At 46.2% G+C, this 20,893-nt stretch overlaps 1 protein-coding gene across 1 annotated transcript in view; it reads right to left on the bottom strand.

Annotated features, from left to right (window-relative positions):
• The window catches only part of KRI1 (KRI1 homolog), a 1,261,256-nt gene that overhangs the window by 729,746 nt on the left and 510,617 nt on the right, over positions 1-20,893 (bottom strand). Inside the window, exon 9 of the mRNA XM_044084757.1 lies at positions 2,541-2,653. Coding sequence (XP_043940692.1) covers positions 2,541-2,653 — 113 coding nt within the window. The remainder of the gene's footprint in view (positions 1-2,540; positions 2,654-20,893) is intronic.

Genomic DNA, 20,893 nt, shown 5'->3' on the forward strand with positions numbered 1-20,893 from the left:
GCTGTAATTGGTTTTTGGGAGGGAAGGTGGATGCCTTGTGGAAGAGGTCTTTCCTGCCAGGTTATGAAGTACCCTTTTTCCACTACTGCCAGAACCCAGCGGTTTGAAGTGATTTATTTCTAGATGGGGAGACAGTGAGACAGGCAGGATGAGAGGGATAGGTGACTGAGGCAGTCACGCATTATTGTTTCTGTCTTGAAAAGGCTGCCTTTTGGTAGGTTGAGCAGGGGCTGCCCTTGGGGAAAGTGCCTTTCTGGACCTTTTTCTGTGTCTAGAGGAGGAAGATGTGGGTGGGGCTGCAGCTCTTCTGACAATGGTGGTTTTTGCAGGGTAGTTCCTGTAAAATTTAGGGACTCATGAGACCAGTAAATACTTGAGGTCCTGGAGCTCCTTGCTTTTCATGGAGGCTTTTAAACAGTTCAGCAGACTGTTTGCCGAAGAGGAATTTGTTGTCCAGAGGTGCGTCCAAAATTGTGGTTTTAAAATCCTCTGGAAGGGGCTGAAGCCTAAGCCAGGAATACCTGCACAGAACAGAAGCTGAAGCTGCAGACCTAGCAGAGGCCACAGCTGCATCACAGCTGCACTTTATCGAGTGTCTGGCAGCTTGAGATGCCAAGGACAGCTTAGATGCTACCTGAAATTTGTTAGGAAAGTCAGGCATGGAGGTGAGCAAGGAGGAAGCCTGAGAGACCAAGTCCAGGGCATATTTGACCATGTGGGTCTGATAATTGATATTCCTGAAAGCCAGTGTTGAAGATGTGTACAACTTTTTCCCCAGTCTATCCATGACCTTGATGTTCTTGTCTGATGGCAAGAGGGAGGAGGAAGGAATGAGTCTGGACTGACTGTCAGGGGCCACTGCAATGACTGTAGGATCTGCCATTGGTGGCTTAACAAGGATTTTGTGCTCATCTGTGATTCTGGTGTCTTTGAGGCTGATGCAAATGCATCTAGGTACCATGGAATCACGGGGGGGCTAGCCGAGGGTGATTCCACCTGGAGTAATTCAAAATACCTCCTCTGAACTTTGGTCATCGGGGTTGCATCCCACTTGAAGTACTCCCTCATTTTAGTAATTGTTTCCCCAAAAAAAATGTCTTCAGAAGGTGAATCTCCCTCTAGGGAGTCCTCATCTGGGGATTAGTAATCCAAAGGGGAAGCTATCTGGGAGGAGTAAGTAGCAGACTCATCTGAGGAGGAGGAAAAGGAGTCTTCCCTCCTCAATGTGAGTAACAGGAATGGAAACAGCTGAGGCTGGCCTGGGGCTGACAGCAGGCAATGTGGCAGCAGTAGAGGCTGAAGACATGAGAGCCAAAAAGGCCTGAAACAAGGACTGAGAGAAGGTATGCCAGTCTGGTTGTTCCTCCGAAGTAGGACAGATGCTTGGTTTTCTCTTTCCTCTTAAGAGGAGCAGACTTAGGGGAAAGAGATGGCCTAGTATCAGGGATCTGGCCTGTAGGCGAGGGATCCAATTCTCGGACTATGAGCAGGTGCCCGGCAGAGCCTGGTTCCCCCTCGACCTTGGCTGAAGCCGATATTAGAACGACCACTGTGGACATGCCTACCAGCATTTCTGAGGCGGCCTTGCAAGGGTAGTTGCTGGAAGCGTCAGTTCTAGTGGATGTTCCTCAACCCCTAAACTGGTGGCTGGCGGAACATCAGACAATGGAGGGGCAAACGTGGTAGGCCTTGCAACTTTGGCCTTCTTTTTAGGCAGATCCTCCTCGATGGCCAACTCCGGATCCAGACATACATCTAAGCACTTTAGTCTCTGGCTCTCGAGATAAAGTTTTAAGGCTGCCAGATCACTTTGAAGGGTTTTCGGTACAAATGACTGGCAGATGCTACAGGTGGTGTGATCGTGTTCCTGGCCTGAACAGAACAAACACAGTTCATGCAAGTCTATGTGCAGAATTTGATATCCACACCTACAATTCCCCTTTCTAGGGGACATCGGCTAAGAAATATCAGCAAGCAGCCAAAGCTCAAGCAAGAAAAAAGGATTTCCCCAACGGGGTACTTATCTTTAGAGGTTTTCAAGGCAGTGGAGCGAAACAATCAATCTGACGTTTGACTACGGCACAAAAGTTCTGAGGTCTGTGCGTGCAGACGTCACATTTAAGGCCCCTAGTTTATGGCCCTGCGTGTGACACCCCACGCACCTGGCAACAACCAGGCTTAAGCTTTTGCATAGGAGCCAGACGTTCGGGTCGCCTGAGGTGGAGGATCCCACAGTAAGAATACTGCAACATGAGAATAGAAGGACATTCTGTGTTAGTAGCACTGACATGTGCCACATAAAAACAGTGAGCACTGCGTCTTATGAGCTGTGCCAGAAGCATTGCTCTCAGCCACTCTGCAGATGATGTTCTGTAACACTTCAGCTGTTTCTGCAGCACATCACCACTTCTGTACCACGTTTGCAAACTAAGTGCTGAACTAAGCCAGGTATGCTGATAGTACTAGGGCAGTTCTGTCAGTAAAACTACAGCTATAAGCCTATACCACCAACAGCAAGTATAAGCAGAAATGAAGCATACCTGTCATCGTCTTCTTCCTCTGCATCCAGATATTTTTTGTTCAAGATATAATCCCTCAGGAAGCTTTCCCCCTCATCTAGGGATGGGTCATTCCAATACTCCTTCAGGTATTTCTATAGAATAGAAAACAGGAATCGCATCACATTCAGAAACTGGAATTAACTCTGCCTATTTTTTAGGCATTACATCTGTCGGTCTGTCTGTACATTTTAGTGTGCTAATGTGTCTGTGTACAAGTAAGTATATGTTATGCTACACACATAAGCATCCATTCCAACTTGGTATTTGTTCTTCTTGTCACAAAATTAAAATTTTCCATTTACTGCCATGTGACATGCATATACACATTCAGGCGTACAATTCTCAACAAGTTGCATCTACAAGTTTTACTACATACTCTGCTTACTTGAAAAGCTCTTACTCCTATGTCCCAAATAAAAAGCTAACTACCAGGCTTCATGGTGTACAAGGACAAAACCCAATGTACCAACTAAAATGGTATCTACCAGGCTCCATGGTGTACAAGGATAAAACCCAATGTACTAACTAAAAAGGTAACTACCAGGCTCCATGGTGTACAAGGATAAAACCCAATGCACCAACTGAAAAGGTAACTACCAGGCTCCATGGTGTACAAGGATAAAACCCAATGTACCAACTGAAAAGTTAACTACTGGGCTCCATGATGTACAAGGATAAAACCCAATGTACCAACTAAAAAGGTATCTACCAGGCACCATGGTGTATAAGGATAAAATCCAATGTACCAACTGAAAAGGTAACTACTAGGCTCCATGGTATACAAGGATAAAACCCAATATACCAAGCTCCATGGTGTACAAGGACAAATAAATCAATGTACCAACTAAAAAGGAACTACCAGGCTCCATGGTGTACAAGGATAAAACCCAATGTACCAACTAAAAAGTAACTACCAGGCTCCATGGTGTACAAGGATAAAACCCAATGTACCAAATAAAAAGGCAACTACCAGGCTCCATGGTGTATAAGGACAAAACCCACTGTACCAACTGAACAGGTAACTACCAGGCTCCATGGTGTATAAGGATAAAACCCAATGTACCAAATAAAAAGGTAACTACCAAGCTCGGAGGTATACAAGGACAAATACACCAATGTACCAATTAAAAAGGAACTACCAGGCTCCATGGTGTACAAGGATAAAACCCAATGTACCAACTAAAAAGGTAACTACCAGGCTCTATGGCGTATAAGGATAAAACCCAATGTACCAACTAAAAAGGTAACTACCACACTCAGTGGTGTACAAGGATAAAACCCAATGTACCAAATAAAAAGATAACTATCAGGCTCCATGGTGTACGAGGATAAAACCCAATGTACCATATTAATAGGGAACTGCCTCAAACTGTGGTTTAGATGGATGAAGACAGGACTACCACCCAGATGACCAGAGTCTGACCAGCAAGTTTGGCAATAGGGGAACTAGGTTGAGGAATCATGGTAGTGATATGCCTCTGTCAGCACATCTATCCTGGTGGTTCCATAGGTCCATAGGTTGGTACTGGGCTATCTGCCTGAAGGCATATATTAGCCTAGTCATGTTGTGCAGTATTCACCGCCCCTTTAGTAGTTCCCTAGACCCTTGTACTAGCAGCTAGTACCCTTGGCCCCTATCTAGTAGTGCTGTTGGTGTGATCCCCGGTGTGAAAGTACAGTTTTGTACCTACCATAAATGTAGATGTCCGATAGGTATGCATCTGCAGTCATCACATATGGGTTGTCCTGCCTCAGGCAGCCCTTCGGTCGGCCGGATTCCAAAGTCTGGGTCCGGCGTCAGCTGATGTCGCCCTTTCCCCGACATCAGAGCACCTGGGGTATAAAAGCGTCAGCCGACGCCATCTTCCTCAGTTTTTCTTGCCCCAGATGCCAGGTGCCCTCAAAGGAAGGCTAAATTTGGAGAAATGCAAAAAATTCCAAACATGCACAGAAATATATATGCATATATATATATATATATATATATATATATATATATATATATATATAAAACAAATACACCATAATAGATAACCCCAGCTAGCTATGAGAGGGAAAAAAGTACCCAATAAATACCACAGAGGGGAAGGAGGGAGGGTAAACCTGACTGCAGATGCATATCTATTGGACATCTACATTTATGGTAGGTACAAAACTGTACTATGTCCTTCAAGGATGCATCTGCAGTCATCACATATGGGTAGAATACCATAGCCAATCTGGGGGTGGAGGATCTATGTAAAGGATGGTGTAGCTAAAATGCCCTGCAGGACTGCCGTAGCAAAGCCTGCTCTGGATCTGGAATATAAAGGTAAATTGTAATGCTTGGAAAATGTATGCACGGAGCTCCATGTAGCAGCTTCTAAAATGTCCTTGGTAGCCACCCCTCTTAAGAAGGCTGTGGAGGTGGCTGTGGCTCTAGTGGAATGAGGTCTAATGTTAGCTGGCACTGTTTTTCCATGAAAGGAGTAACAAAAACGAATGCAATTCCCTATCCATTTTGAAATTGTCTGTTTGGAAATTGCTTTTCCTTGTGCACCAGCAGCATATGCTACCAACAGCTGGTCAGTTTTTCTGTAACCTTTAGTTCTGTCCAAGTAGTAGCGCAACTGTCTGTGTTATGTCCAGGGTGTGTAGAAGTTTCTCCCCTCTGTTTCGTGGATTTGGAAAGAAGGTAGGCAGGTGAATAGCTTGGTTTAAGGAGACCCTGGATACCACCTTTGGCATAAATGTAGGATTGGTTCTCAAGAGACTCTGTCCTGATGAAAAGTAAGAAATGGCTGTACTACCATGAGGGCCTGTAACTCAGATACTCTTCTTGCTGAGGTTATGGCCAGAAGGAAGGCAGTCTTCCAAGACAGGAACTGTAGTTCTGCAAATGCTGCTGGTTCAAAGGGAGGCAGTGTTAGTTTTTCCAACACGAAGTTAAGGTCCCAAGTAGGCACTGGTGGTTTCCTTGGAGGATTGATGTTTTTAATTCCTCTTAGAAACTGTCTTAGGAGAGGATGAGAGAAGACAGGTGGATCAGTATTGTACTCTGCTGAAATTGCTGAAGCATGAATTTTAATGGAAGAGTAAGACAGGCCATTGTGGAGCATTTCTGCCAAGTATTCCAGGATATGTGCCATGTTCATCACTGTCGCATCTAGGCCCTTTGTGGTGCTCCAAAAGTGTGAAATCTTTTCCATTTTGCTGAATATGCCTTTCTTGTGGAAGGCCGGCGAGCTTCCATGATGATATCCTTCACTCTCTTGGATAGCTTATCCTGAGGAGGAGTCAAGGTATTTTCCAGGCTGCTAGTTGCAAGGTTTTCAGGTTGGAATGCAGAGTTTTGTAATTGTGCTGTGTCAGGAGAAGTGGCCATTGAGGAAGAGGCCATGGTTTCGTGCGTGACATGCTCTTTAACAGTGAGTACCAGTGCTGTCTTGGCCTGTCCAGAGATATCAGAATCACTTTTGGCTGCTCTGTCCTGATCTTCAGTAAGACCTTGGTCATTAATGGGAGAGGTGGAAATGCATACACTGTTAGAGTTCTCCAGCTGAAAGAGAGGGCGTCCACTTTCCATGCTTGTGGGTGGTATGTCCTTGAGCAGAATTTCTTCAGCTGATGATTGTGGGGGGAGGCAAAAAGATCTATGTCCGGCCTCCCCCATGATTGTGTTATCTGTAGAAAGATGTCTGGGTGCAGCATCCATTCGTGTGCATCCATGATATTTCTGCTTAAGCTGTTCGCCAGTATATTGTCCTTTCCTGGCACAAACTGGGATTGCAGCTCTATATTGAGTTTCAAGGAAAGTTCCCAAAGATTCATTGCCAGTCTGCAAAGAGGGTAGGAATGGGTGCCTCCTTGCTTGTTTATGTACCACATAACTGTGGTGTTGTCTGTCCTTATTAGCAGGTGGCCTTGATGCAGAAAGAGTTTGAAGGCTTCGATTGCATGTATCACTGCCAGCATTTCCTTTTGGTTTATGCGCATGCGTAGATCTTTTTGTGACCATAGTCCTTGAATGCATCTGCCCTCCATGTGCGCTCCCCATCCGTGGTCTGAAGCGTCCGTTGTAATGGTTTGGCTGGCTATTGGTTTGCTGAAGGGCAGACCCCTGTTTGACTGGCTTGCTTGAGCCCACCACAGAAATTCCTTTTGAAGGCATGGAATGAGTGGTATTAAAGTCTCTAAGCTGTGACTGTGCTGAGTCCATAAACTCCTTACGTACCATTGTAGTTTCCTCATATGCAGCCTTGCTTGTGGAATCAGAAGGATGCAAGAAGCCATGTAACCCAGGGCCTGCAGGATTTTCCTTACAGTCAGCTGAGTTTGTCTTGTCAGATTTTTGAAGTAATCCGGTAGTTGACTTTGTTTTTCTTCTGTGAGGAAAGCCATTTGGGTGGTTGTGTCTAGATTGGCACCCAGAAAAATTATTCTTTGGGATGGAACAAGTCTTGATTTGTGAATGTTGACTGTATATCCCAAGGCCTGAAATAGGTGAATGGCATAATTCAAGTGTTTTACCAAAGTTTGTTGGCTGTCCGCTTGTATAAGGCAGTCGTCCAGATATGGGTATATTTGAATCCCCTGAAGTCTGCAGTGTGCAATTACTGATGCCAGGCATTTCGTGAATACTCTGGGCGCAGTAGATAAGCCAAAGGGCAATGCTGAGAATTGATAATGCTCTGAACCTGCAAGAAATCTGAGGTGTCTTCTGCAACTTTGTCTGATAGGGACATGCAGGTATGCCTCCTTGAGGTCTAGAGTTACCAGCCAAGACCCCTTGCCCAGCATGGGAAGGAGTTGCTGTAGAGTCAGCATTTTGAACTTTGGCACAATGAGATAAGTATTCAGTGCGGGCAAGTCGAGAATAGGCCTCCATTGCTTTTCTTTTCTTGGAACAAGGAATAGTCTGGAATAAAATCCTTGGCCTTGTTCTGAGAGAGGAACCTTTTATATAGCTTTCATTTGCATTAAGTTGGAGATTTGTTTCAAAGCCTCTGCCCTTTGATTCGGTGGCAGGTCTGGCATGCCTTTTCTTTTTGGTAATGTATGAAAATGGAACATGTATCCTTTGTGTATTATTTGTAGTGTCCATTTGTCCCTTGTAATACTGTGCCAATTTTCTGAGAATAAAGAAAGCTTTCTGCCCAAGGATGCTTCCAATTGAGCCCTGTTTGGTGGTGTCAAAGTAAAGTCATTGAGTCTGTCCTTGTGTAGCAGTTGTAGGTCCTGCACTACCTCTCTGGTTGGGAGGCTGCCATTGACATCCTCTGTAGGAGCCTCTAGCTTGCCCTCTACCTCTGGCACGCCTGTTCTTGCCTCTCTGAAACCTCTCTGTGTCTGGAAAGGACCAATTCTTGGAAGGCCAATTTCTTCTGAATCTTGGTGGTTGGACTTGGAGAAAATCTTTGACTGTTTGTACAGATTTTGCCTTTTCTTCAAATTTCTTTAGGACCTCCTGAGCAGTGGAGCCAAATAACTTTTGCTTTTCCAGTGCAGCATCCAGAAGCTTTGCTTTAACATGGTCTGGCAGAGATTGTTCCTTCAGCCAAGCATGCCTACGTATGACTGCACCTGTCATAGCTGACCTACATGAAGCTTCCAATGCATCATAACCACACTGCAAGAAATGGTTGCTAACCTGTTGGGAGTTATGTACCAGATCCTGAAGTGATTTGCGATCTAGGGGTTCAGGTGAAGACAGCTTTTTATGCAATTCATCTAACGAATACTCTTGGTACTGTATCATATGAAATTGACAATTTAATGCCCTCATAGAAAGAGTAGCAGAAGTATACACTTTTTTACCCCATCTCTCTAAAGCTCTGGACTCCCTTTCAGAGGGGAGAGGATTTTTAGTAGTGGCAGCTGCAACCCCTTTAGGGCCCTGGGAAATAGTTTCTGGATCAGCAGAGTGGGCCTTGTAAAGGAAAAGATGCGAGTCCGGGACCCTGTAGTACCTATCGGGTTTGACAGTGGCCGGAGGGAGAGAATCAGGGGTTGTGCTAGACTCAGAGTACACATCATCAATGACATTCAAAACAGGAGGGATGGCCAAAGGTCTATGCTGAGGCAAATGCAAGAAAGTCCTTAATCTCTTCCTGGAATCAGAGAATTCCTGGCCCTGCCATTGGAAATGCTCTCTCATAGTGTGAAGTGTCTCCCCGAAGGACAGCTCTTCAGGAGGAGAGGCCGAAGGGATAGATTCCTCTGCATCAGAATCCTCGTAGGCCGAAAAAGCCTCCTCCTGGTAGTCCGAGAGAGTAGAACCATCAGAGGGCTCAACCCTGGGCCTTTTGTCTGGAGGAGGTTGAGAGCCCCTGTCCAGATGAGGCTGAGAGCCCCTAATTAAGGAAATAAGGTCCTCTGCTAAGCTTAGAATCTGTGAACCTGTAGTGGGTCCCTGAGGGATAACCTTGGGAGGCAAAGCTTTTGAGAGTTTAGCAGCTTTAGCCCTAGAAAATGCCTTTATGGACATGGATGCAGGAGGCCTGGCTGCACCACGTGCTGGCGTAGTTTTGTCTAGAGGAATGGTGTCGGAAGGTTCCAGGACACCAGTTTCTGTTGGAAATTCAATAACAGACTCAGCAGGGGCCTCCGGGGCCGAGGTTGTCGGTTGAGCGGTTTCGGTGGTTGGAAGTACCAAGGACTCGGTTTCAGCCGAGACCGAGACACTAGCGGTAGGCCTGGCCGTGGTTTCAGCCGAAACGGCGGCCCGCGTGTGTCTGTCCTTGCCCTTCCGTTTCTTTGTTAAATGTGAAGTCGGAGTCTCCGACGGCATATTGTACGAAAAACTAGCCCCAAAAAATTCCTCTGCAAACTCTGCCCGACGTCTAAGAGTGCGTCGGTTGAAGGAAGCACGGGCTGAACAGGCCGAGACGTCGTGGTCTGGGCCTAGGCAGGGGAGGCAGTAAGAGTGGAAATCCTTATGAGGTATTTGTTTCCCACAAGTTAAGCAATTATTAACTTTATCTGACATCGGCTGAGGCAAGAAAGAGTCCCCAACGGGGTACTTCGCTTTTGAAGTCTTCGGTAGCTGAATTACAGGAGCTGGCCGACCGGCACTTGCGAACTGCTTCTGCTTCGGGCACCACGCGGCAAGAAAGACTGAGGAAGATGGTGTTGGCTGACGCTTTTATACCCCAGGTGCTCTGACGTCGGGGAAAGGGTGACATCAGCCGACGCCGGACCCAGACTTTGGAATCCGGCCGACTAAAGGGCTGCCTGAGGCAGGACAACCCATATGTGATGACTGCAGATGCATCCTTGAAGGACATCTTTCTGTTACCCATCCACTCATCAAGGTTCCTCTTGAAGAGTGATAGTGAGGGGCTCTGTCTTATGTAGATCGGGACCCTGTTCGATAGTAAGGGAAGTCTCTGTGAACGGAATCTATCCCTCCAGCATGTTCTATTCATTGTTGTGTTGAGGTTTATATCCCTAGAGAGTGTAGCTCGAGTAGATTTGGTTTTGCTAAGATGGAGCATCTTCAACAATTCTGGGTTGGACATGGCTCTGTACGTTAGACAGAGATCGCCTCTGAGAAAGCAGTATGCAACAGAAAACAGTCTTAGCTTTTTCAATCGTGCTGCATAGGGCAACTGTTTGAAGCCAGTAATCCTCTTGGTTAGGTACCTCTGTGGTCTCTCCAGCTGCTGGAGATGTCTAGCCAGGTACATTCCAATTGCTGCATTGTACTCAATAATGGGTCTGATGAGGGAAGAGTAGAGGGGCACCATTACATCCTTAGATCTTGATGCGAACCCTTTCGTGATCAGATGGGTCACATAGAAGGATTTTCTAACCACTTTGGCAACATGGTTATCAAAGGAAAGCTGACTATCTACTTGGGTCCCTAGATCCCTTATATCTTCTTCAGATTTCTGAGGATTACCTCCTATGTTGTAGTTTGCGGGTACTCTGTTTTTTTCCAAAGGGGATTACTACGCATTTTTTTGCATTTAGCTTGAGACAATGACTAGGTTATACTCACAACCAGCAAATGGAGACCTACTGGCATCAGCAGTGCTTAACTACACACAGAGGCAGGTTTGGCCTGTCAAGTTAGTGTCGGCACATTGTGTGTGAGTACACATATACATCATCCTAAGGGAATACACAGCAGGCCTACACAGTGATATAGGTGTCCATGTCAGTCACTGGGGGTACAGTTAGAGCTTCACTCAGAAAACTCTAGCTGTCTACTCGAGGAATACTTCACTGCAGGCTTTATGGAATGGATCAGCAGCAGGAAGAGCTGGGTGAGTCAGCAGGACAGCGTAAGACTGTTGGGGCTATTGAAAGAAACTGAGACAGGGCAACACATTTGGTGAGCAAATGGAGTGCAGAAGGCTGATGGTCTGTGGATGGCCTGGGACTTTCCCTGACTAAGTAATGGCTCCTCTAGTTACTTCTCTACAGAATCAGCAACCACAGGTCACTGAAAGGGAAAAAAAAAGATCTGAAGTAGTTAACTTCATTTGATCAGCAACCTGTGGGTTACGGATCCAATATGGATCCGAGCCGGCAGCAAACCAAGCAAAAGATCTGAGCTCCAAGCTCCTCCCCTCTACCCATACTGCACTGCAACCTCCTTCCAATCCTCAGATCTCATTTGCAGCGGCTTCGCCAGTACAGGATTCTTGAGCTCCAGGCAAGTGTCAGGGATTTTTTCTCTAAAACTTGGTCTGTGTGTGCCCTTTTTGATAATTTTGAGGTAAATTATTAGTTGTCCAAGATACTTATTGGGTTTTTCCTTGTTTGAAAGTTGAAAACTTTCAGTCAGTGTAGGCCTCCCTTCCCGCCTGTCGTGGTGGTGGTGTGTGTGTTCTTTAGGATGTCAGAAAGTGACTTTCTCTAAGTGCACAGAGTGTGGCCACAAGCTGTCTCCAGCCAATGGTCACACTCTGTGTGTAGTTTGCTTGGGGGTGGCCCATTTGTGTTCTGGCTGCAAGATTTGTGCGACCTTCAACCCCCGAGCCCTGCGGGATCGCAGGAATAAGTGAATTCTGGCGGGACTTCTACCAGCAGAATCAACTTCTGCCTCTTCTTCAGTTTCCTTACTAGCCACGGCTGTGGCTGTTCAGCCTTCTGGCCTTTCTGCCCTGTTCGTGACTCACCCTTACACCTTACCACAGGGAGAGAGAGAGGCCAAGAAGATTAAAGAAAAGCACAGGGATACGGAGGGACATGTGGATAAGGATAAAGATAGAGAGAGGGGCCGCAAGCGACAGACAGAGTTAGATTCCACGGCCCCTCCTGCTAAAGTAATCTTGTCTCCAGTAAAAGTTGCCAGGCCATCCTCTCCTCGGCTCCATTCACCACATTTTTCTCCTGAGCCAGAGGAGGAGGCTAGACTACCCTCGAGGTCGTCTTCGCGTTGGCTCTCCCGGCCGGCATCGGTGGCATCCTCCAGATCAACCAGAAGCATCTCTGAAGCAGACATGGATTGGATGATGCGAAGGTTTCTACAAACTCAAATGCAGATGGGGGTATTGCTGGCTCCCCCCCTCCTGGTGCGGGGAGTTCGGCTCCTTTTTTCACCCCAATAGCTCCTTCTCCGATCCACCATCAGATATTGGAGTCTATGGATCCGAGGAGCCCCGGAGTCGGGGTTGGCGCCAATGGTGCCTTCAGCCTCGACACCGGCCATGCCCTCGAGTCTGTCGGATCCGCTTTCAGATCTGAGCTATTGGAGCAGAGAGTTGGGCGTTGGATCCGAGGGGATGAGTGACCTTTCCAGCTTCGGCTCAGATCCCTTCATCGGATCCGAGGGTTTCGGCTACCAGTTTCAGGGAGGCCAGGTCTTCCTCGGCATTCGACGTCGTGGAGAGGGTTCTCTCTGGAGGATCGAGACCCCTCACTCTGTCCTTGGGGTCCATCTCTGCTCCCTCGCAGTTGGGTTCATCTTCTGTCATCCATTCCTCCCCAGGGACAGCCTGTATCCACTGCGCCCCAGACAGTTCCCTTGAAGGAACAAGAAACCATTTGTGAGCCCTCCCCAGGGAGCCCACCCGAGGAGGTCCCTGACAAACGCCAGTGTAAGAGGAGGCACTTGGACTCCCCCGAGTCCCTCACCGAGGATACCGACTTGGAGGACGAGGAAGGTTCACCCAAATCACCCCCCGAAGACGTCTCCTTTGGAGACATTATGGAAATCCTTCGCCAGAGGGAGGGGTCCGCCCAAAAACCTTCCTCTGAGTCGGTATTTCTGGAGGCGTTCAACACAGGCCCATCTACCTCTTGGGTGCCCCCCCCCCCCGGCCGACCCTCTGGTGGACCTTATCACCACCAGAGCTTGGAGGGAACTGGACACTGTGGAGCTTATACCCAAAAGACCCGACAAAATACTGAGTCCACCGGCAGATAGAGCTTCTTGGAACAAAGGTTCCCCGGTTGATGCCATGGTGGTGGAGGCGGCCACAAAAAAGGAACTCGCCCAAGAAAGTTCCTCGGTCCACCGCCCAGACAAGGAGTCCAGGACTATGGACTATCTTGGAAAGCGGACTTTTGCTTCAGCCACCTTTAAGAGCACTGAATTACTTGGCCCACGTAATTCGACTGCAGCGGGACCTCGTGAAAGAGTACGCGGAGTCTACCCCGGAGTCCATGTCAGCCGAGGATAAACGGACCTTCTCGGCTCGTATGGCCACTTTCAAGTCTGTGTCCAATACATCCATGCATTTACTCTCTCATACCACCAAGGGAGCTGCTACGGCTAGCGGGTCAGGTATCGCCTTAAGGCGTCACACCTGGCTCCGTCTTTGCGGTTACTCGGAACCCCTCAAGGTGTCCTTCGCTAACGCACCCTTTGACGGTGCCACCCTGTTCGGGAAGACTGTCCGCAATACACTTGTCCAGAGCGAGAAAGACAGGAAGACGCTGTCAGCCGTCGGGATCCGCTTCTCTAACCCTCAAAGGTCCTTCTCCAGGAACCAGTGAGGGCAAAAGAAGCTGTGCTTCCGGAAAACTCAGCAGTCCCGGAACGCTCAGGACTCCTCCTCCCCCAGAGGCAGAGAGGGACAAGGTGGACGCCGGCTAAGAGGCAGAGGGGGGGGGGGGCGAAGAACTTTGGGTCACATGAATCTTTTTCAGAGCAACCCACTCAGCAACCCTGAGGGGTTACCCGATTGCTCCTCTCTGGAGGCAGTCGGGGGGGGGCATTTTTCGATGCACCTTGCCCGATGGGAGTCCATCACAAAAGATCGCTGGGTGCTTCGAATAATATCCAGAGGCTATTCTATTCCATTCATAAACAAACCTCCTTACCCAGAGGAAGGTCGCAGCCTTGGAAATACAAAAACTACTAGAAAAAAGAGCCATCCAGCAGGTACCCCCAGACCAGTCCGGATCAGGCTTCTATTCCAGGTTTTTTTGGTGCCAAAAAAGACGGGGGACCTAAGGCCGATTCTCGACTTTTCAACAATGAACCTGTTCATTGCCAAGGAAACATTCCGGATGGTCACGCTTCAATCTATCCTGCCCTTCCTGCAGGAGGAAGACTGGTTGTGCTCGATAGACCTCAAGGATGCGTACTACCATATTCTGATGGACAGGCGATCCAGGAGGTTCCTCCGCTTTCGGTTAGGGGCCAGTCATTATCAATTCAGGGTCCTACCCTTCAGTCTCACCACAGCCTCCAGGGTGTTCACCAAGGTCATGGCAGTTGTAGCGGCCCACCTGAGACTTCAGGGCATTCAGGTCTTTCCGTACCTGGACAACTGGCTTCTCACCGCCCCCACCAGGCATCTACTCTTGCTAGCCAGAGATTTCTTTCTCCAGATATCACCTCAGCTAGGATTTACTATAAATCTAAGAAAGTCTTCCCTTCAATCTGTTCAAGTGTTAGACTTCATGGGGCGAGAATAGATTCTCGCCAGGCCAGGGCATTCTTAACCCCAGACAGACTACACAGCCTGACACTCCTCCCTGTGATTAAGTCTGTCGCTAAAATATATAACAGGGTATGTTTTTTTTTTTCTAGCTGAAGAAACCTAAGTACAGCTCCTATCACACAGTTAGAAGCATCTAAGTGTACAATTAACTCTTGACTATAATCAGGGCTGGCTAATACAGGGAGATCAACTAAGAGCATCCTTAAGATTCTGAATTCCTGTTCTAAGGCTGGTGTCCAGACAACTTTATCTGGTCTATTCTTCCTGGTAAGGTCTGTAAAGGGTGTAGCTGTTGTACAATACTGGAGAACAGATTTCTTATAGTACTCTGCTGTTTCTAAGAATGCCCATACTTGTGTTTTTGGTAGTAGGGATGGGCCATGTCTAAACAGCATCAACTGTGGCAGATTCTGCCGTAATCTTCTACCAGCCACTCTGACTCAGATAAGATACTTCTGCCACACTCACCTAGCACCTGTTGTCTGAGTAGTCAGCCCTGCCTTTTGCAATCTGCCCAGCCCTTCCATAACATGTTGCACATGCTCTGCCCAGGACCAGCTGCAGATGGGAATGTCATTCAGATAAGCAAGGGTATAATCTCCTGCTCCTACTAGGATGAGATCTACAAGCCTCTGGAAGGTTGTTGGGGCATTCGTCACACCAGAATCAGTTTTGTAAATTTATATGACCCAAATAGGGTCACAAATGCTGGCCTCTGCCTGGCTGCAAGTTACACGCCAGTAACCCTTGGTCAAGTCAAAAGTGGTTAGATAATTAGTCGCCACTCCTAGCTGCAGGGTAGGCATTTGACTCTGTGTGACTGTTCAGTTTTCTGCAATTCATATAAAACCAGATGCTACCATCTTTCTTTGGTACCTGCACCACTTGTGAAGCCCAGGGGGTGTTGGGACTCTTGGATTAGTCCCAGCTAGATCATGTCTTTCAATTTCTTTTTAAGAGTTCATCTAACGCTTCCAGGCACTTTGTAGGGAGACTGTTTGATTAGCAGCTGGGGTCCTATGTCTACATGGTGCTCCACTAGGTGGGTACGCCCTGGCCTACCAGTAAATATATCCCCACATATCCCTGCAATACTGGGTGGATATCCTGAACCTGGCAAGGGACTAGCTGTGGGGACAGAGCCATCCTATCCACAGAGATGTCAGATCAAGCATCACAAAGAAGGCATACATCCAGATCCCCCTTTGACTCCTTCTGTAAATCAATGCAAGTACCAAGGTCCCTCTGTTATGCTACAGCTTTATCATCTTAACATGCTAGAGTTTGAGCTTTGCTATCCTGCCAGGTGACTGATATCACTCGCTTTTTTTTTTTTTTTTTTTTTTTTTAACAATGGTGGAAGGCCCCTCTCAGGCTGCCCGCAGCTTGATTTGTTTTACAGGAATAAATATCATCACTTACTTCCCTACAGAATACTCTCCGACTCTGGCTCTCCACTCATACCAGCCCTTGCTGCTGCTGCACCTATGCTAAGTGCTCCTGAGGCATCCCCATGAGGTCCCTAACCTTAGTCAAGAGGCTTAGAACATACTCCATAAAAGCCTCCTTGTGGGAATCACACACATCCTCCCAATCATCATAACTTATGCATTGTGCAGTGCTCACTTGGTTTATAAAAAAAAGTGAATCTGAACTATTCCAGGCACTTAGCAATTGGGGAAGATTTATTTATTCATTTGTACTGCAAGCACGGTTGATTCCTGCTTTGTGCTGCTTGCTTCCATCATTTACAGTCCAGTGTGTGCAGCAACACTCAGAAGCCTTAGAGGAGGAAACAAAGGCAAAAGATTATCCATTACAACTTTGAGAAGCAGGAGCTGCTTGGCAGGTTTAGAGTCAACAGAGAGATTATAGGGTTTTAATGAACTTGTATGGCCTGCAAACTAGAAATTTGGAAATGCGGAGCCTTCCGATTTCTGTGGATACCACGATATGCATAGCCCTCAATACACTTATCACAGAGACTTTTCAGAGACTGAGAAAACACAGGCCTCTGCTTCAAGGACAGTATAACAGTTCCTCAATATATCCTTGGGCTATGTGGATGACCTTATCTAATTCCCAGTGTCATCACAGGACCAACCCAATACCATCTGTGGCTTCTATGGAACAGCATATTTTGCAGAGGTGCTCAGAGTGAAAGACTGCACTCATACGGTTATTAAAGCCTCACCTGGACCATGGGAGAAGGGGTATCATTCCATCACCTGCCAGGCAGCATGCTATGCACATGCCTGCATCACCAACATATCAGGCCGGCATCCTGACAGTGACCATGACTCCCATGTACTGCACATAACCTCCACTTCCTGTACGGTGGGAAACTGCAGAGGCACCTAGCAGATAAGCATGCCTGAAATAAATCTGTTCCCCATAGCTATTCTTATAAATATTTATTAAGTTTTTATTGAGTAACCACACCATTTGTGTTCCTTCCCTATTATATTTTTCAGTTGACACAGGCTACACCTTGAACCTTAGGTGTACGCTACAAGTTAATAATATGGGCCTACAATTCAGCTGGGTATGGAGGTGAATTTTTTGGACATTAAACTTAGCCAGCTGAATACGGGGTTGCATAGGAAATTTAAACAGAAAAATCATTTTTTTATATGGAAATAGCTGCCATCCTACATATTTAATGACAGTATTGCCCTATAATGAATTTCTCAGGATACACAGACTTTGTAGTAAGGATGAAGTCTTTAACAATAAGATTTTGGAATCTGAAAAAAATGTTTTTAGATAGGGGATATAATGTAAGGTTAGTTGTGGAAGCGAAAGCTAAAGTAATGGAATTAAGATGGTCAAATATACATGCCAATCGAAGGGTCTGGAATACCAGTAATAACAATAATAATAATGTCCCTTTTGGATACCCTGACAACATTAGAGTAAATAAAGATATGAACAGAGTAACTTTTAGGGAAATTTATTTTGTTACTACCTTTAATGTTATTAGTGACAAAATTGTGAATACTGTTCAGCAGTTTTGGCCTATGTTACTTAGGGACAAAGATTTGAATTTGTTGAGGCCTAAAAAACTTCAGATCTCATATAAGAGGGCTAGAAATTTAGGGGACATGGTAGTATATAATCAGTTTTAAATTTCCTACTGTGGGACTTAGTAAGGAAATATCAATCTTTAAAGGTACGGTACCCTGTAAAAAATGCTCTGTACGTAAAAGTGCAATTAATTGTTTTAAATATATTAATGGGCATTATTTTGCTACAAGGAATAATTTTAATTGTAATACTCATGGGGTTGTATATTCTTTAAAGTGTAGCTGCAACATGTTTTAAATTGGGGAAACCAGTAGAAGCTTCAAAGTATGCTTCCAAGAACACTTAAGAGATATTAAAAAGGCTAAAATGGATAGCCCATTGAGTAGCCACTTTTTTGAGTTTCATAACTCAAATCCAGATTTTATTTGTGGATGTATTTTAAAGAAAGTGGAGGTATCCTTGGGTGAAGATATTAGTTTAAACAATAAGCTTCGAAGGAAGGAAACTTTGTATATTTTAAAATTCAATACCTTGGAACCATCAGGGTTAAATAAAGAATGTGAATGGAAATGCGTGATCAAATTAACAATGGACGTGACTGGTTAACTTTATGTATACTTAAGTGTAATTTTTGGCATTGTTTTTTACTCTTTGAAGGCTCGGCTCGAGCTGCTAAGTGCAATTAAAAAAAAATAAAAAAAATTATTTTTGGCTTTGATCATTGCCTTTTGTGGTATTTCTTTATTGAGTAACCACCCCATCTGTGTTCCTTCCCTATTATATTTTTCAGTTGAGACAGGCTACAACTTGAACCTTGGGTGATGACATCAGTCTTTAACTTATATGGAGCTGCAAAACAGCAGTTTTAACACTGCCCTGTCCCAAACATGGACAATAACTGATTGAGTGCTGCATCTACTGAAAGCCTATTTCCACAGGCCAAATAAGTTGGGGGGTGTCTTTTAATATGACCCTGTTAATGCATGTAAAATGTTCATGGCTTGTTGCATTCTGCACAACATAATTAAGCAATGATCTGTTGAGAAAATGCCACAAATAGTAATCAATGGTGGTAGTCCAGCCAACTATAACATTTGTTACACAAGGATCAATAATGACGGTGGTCAGCAAATGACAGGAGAATGCCACCCCTCAGGCAGGCTCGTGCACAGTATGCTGTAGCACAAGTGAAGAGGTAATATCTAGTCCACAACTATGGGCCACACCATTCAGTATGCAACAGTGCAAAGTCAAAGGTAACATTTGGTGCATGCAATGTCAATAGTGGTCAATGCTGAGTAGTGTATGGTCAAGCTCACACTGTACATCAGACATTTCTCTACAAACCATACACAAATGGACAGTTCATACAATTACAGCCATCATTTGCACAATGAACTGTGGACAGTTTCACACGCCAAGCATATCAGAGGTACAGAGTGACCAGGAATGTGAAGTAGTCTATTCCAATAGACTACAGCTTTTATCTGAAGATGCATGCTGTCAGAGGTGCAGAGTGACCAGGAATGTGAAGTAGTCTATGCCAATAGACTACAGCTTTTATCTGAAGATGCATGCTGTCAGAGGTGCAGAGTGACCAGGAATGTGAAGTAGTCTATGCCAACAGACTACAGCTTTTATCTGAAGATGCATCTTGTCAGAGGTGCAGAGTGACCAGGAATGTGAAGTAGTCTATGCCAGTAGACTACAGCTTTTATCTGAAGATGCATGCTGTCAGAGGTGCAGAGTGACCAGGAATGTGAAGTAGTCTATGCCAACAGACAACAGCTTTTATCTGAAGACGCATGCTGTCAGAGGTCCCAAGTTGGGGTAGGAGCTCTTCTGGGTGGCCTTAAATTGTTAGACCCTCTTAGGAACTGTTTGATGACAGGGTGAGAAAAGAGAGGTGGCTCTGTGCTGTAATGAGCAGAGATGGCAGAGATATGAATTTTAATAGAAGAAAAGGATAGGCCCCTGTGAAGCAGGTCTGCTAGGTAATCCAGGATGAGAGGTAGGGAGGGCTGTGCTATTTCAGCTTACTTAGCCTGGATCCAGGTGCAATACCTTTTTCACTTGTCAGCAAAGGATTTTCTAGTGCTGGGGCATCTGACCTCATGTATAACATCCAGGACTTGCTTGCTTAGGCTGGCAACTGGAAGAGAGGTCGGGGAATAAGCCAGGCTGCCATGTTCAGAGTCTGTTCTGCTGGGTCAGGAGAGTTGGGGATCTGAGGTAGGTGCCATGGAGGCAGGGGTGACAGACTGCTCAGCAGTGGGTACCAATGCTGGCGTGGCCAGTCTGGGGCAATCAAGATTGCTCTTGTTTTTTCCTCCCTTATTTTGAGTAGTCCCCTTGTAAGTAGAGCTAGAGGGGGAAATGCATAAATCGAGAGGTTCACCCATTGGAAGGATAGGTCATCCACTTTTCAGGCCTTGCTGTGAGGTTCCCTGGTGCAGAATTTGATGAGCTGGTGACTGTTGTGGGAGGCAAAGAGGTCCACCTTCGTGGTGCCCCATTTCTGGGTTACAAGGTTGAAGGTGCTGTGGTCTAGCTGCCACTTGTGTGGGTCTAGGAGGTTTCTGCTTAAGTTGTCTGCCATAGAGATTTGGGAGCCTGGCAGATATTGTGCTAGCAGGTGAATTTGCATGGCTGAAGCAGTGTGCCAAAGGGTCATGGCTAGCCTGCACAAGGGATAAGAGTGAATTCCTCCCTGCTTGTTGATGTACCACATCACTGTGGTGTTGTCTGTTTTGATCAGTAGAGGCCCTGGGCAGAGTAGGGGTCTGAAAGCTGCCAGAGTGTGCTGAACAGCTGACATCTCTTTTCGGTTGATGTGCAGATGTATTTGATTTGGGCTCCAATGGCCCTAAATGCACCTGCTGTCCAGGTGTGCACTCCAGGCATAATTTGATGCATCTGTGGTTAGGGTCTGGGCAGCGTGGGATTGTGGAAAGGGAAAGCCCTTGTTGTGGTTGCATACTGCTGCCCACCAAAGAAAATCTTTCCTTAGACAGGGTATTAGGTATGATAGTTTCCAGGTCCTGACAGTGTTGACACCAAAGGCTTTTTAGGTACCACTGAAGTTTCCTCATACGCAGTCTGGCATATGGAATGAGTAGTATACAGGATGCCATGAACCCTAGAGCTTGCAGGATTTTCCTTGCGGATAACTGGGTTCTGGTGGCTAGTTGAGAGAAGCAGCCTGTCAGGTAGGCTTGTTTTTCTGGAGTAAGGAATACCATCTGGAATGCTGTGTCCAGGCTTGCTTCCAGGACTACAATTTTTTGACTGGGGACTAGTTTGGATTTATTTTCATTTATAGTGTACCTCAGGGAGGTCAGTAGGTTCTTTACAAAGGTCAGGTGCTGTAACAGCTTTTCCTGACTGTCTGCCTGAATCAGGCAGCTTGCTGATACACTGTTA

Source organism: Protopterus annectens, chromosome 9.part0 (genome assembly GCF_019279795.1).
Source record: "Protopterus annectens isolate FY-2018-M chromosome 9.part0, PAN1.0, whole genome shotgun sequence".
Taxonomy (NCBI): domain Eukaryota; kingdom Metazoa; phylum Chordata; order Ceratodontiformes; family Protopteridae; genus Protopterus; species Protopterus annectens.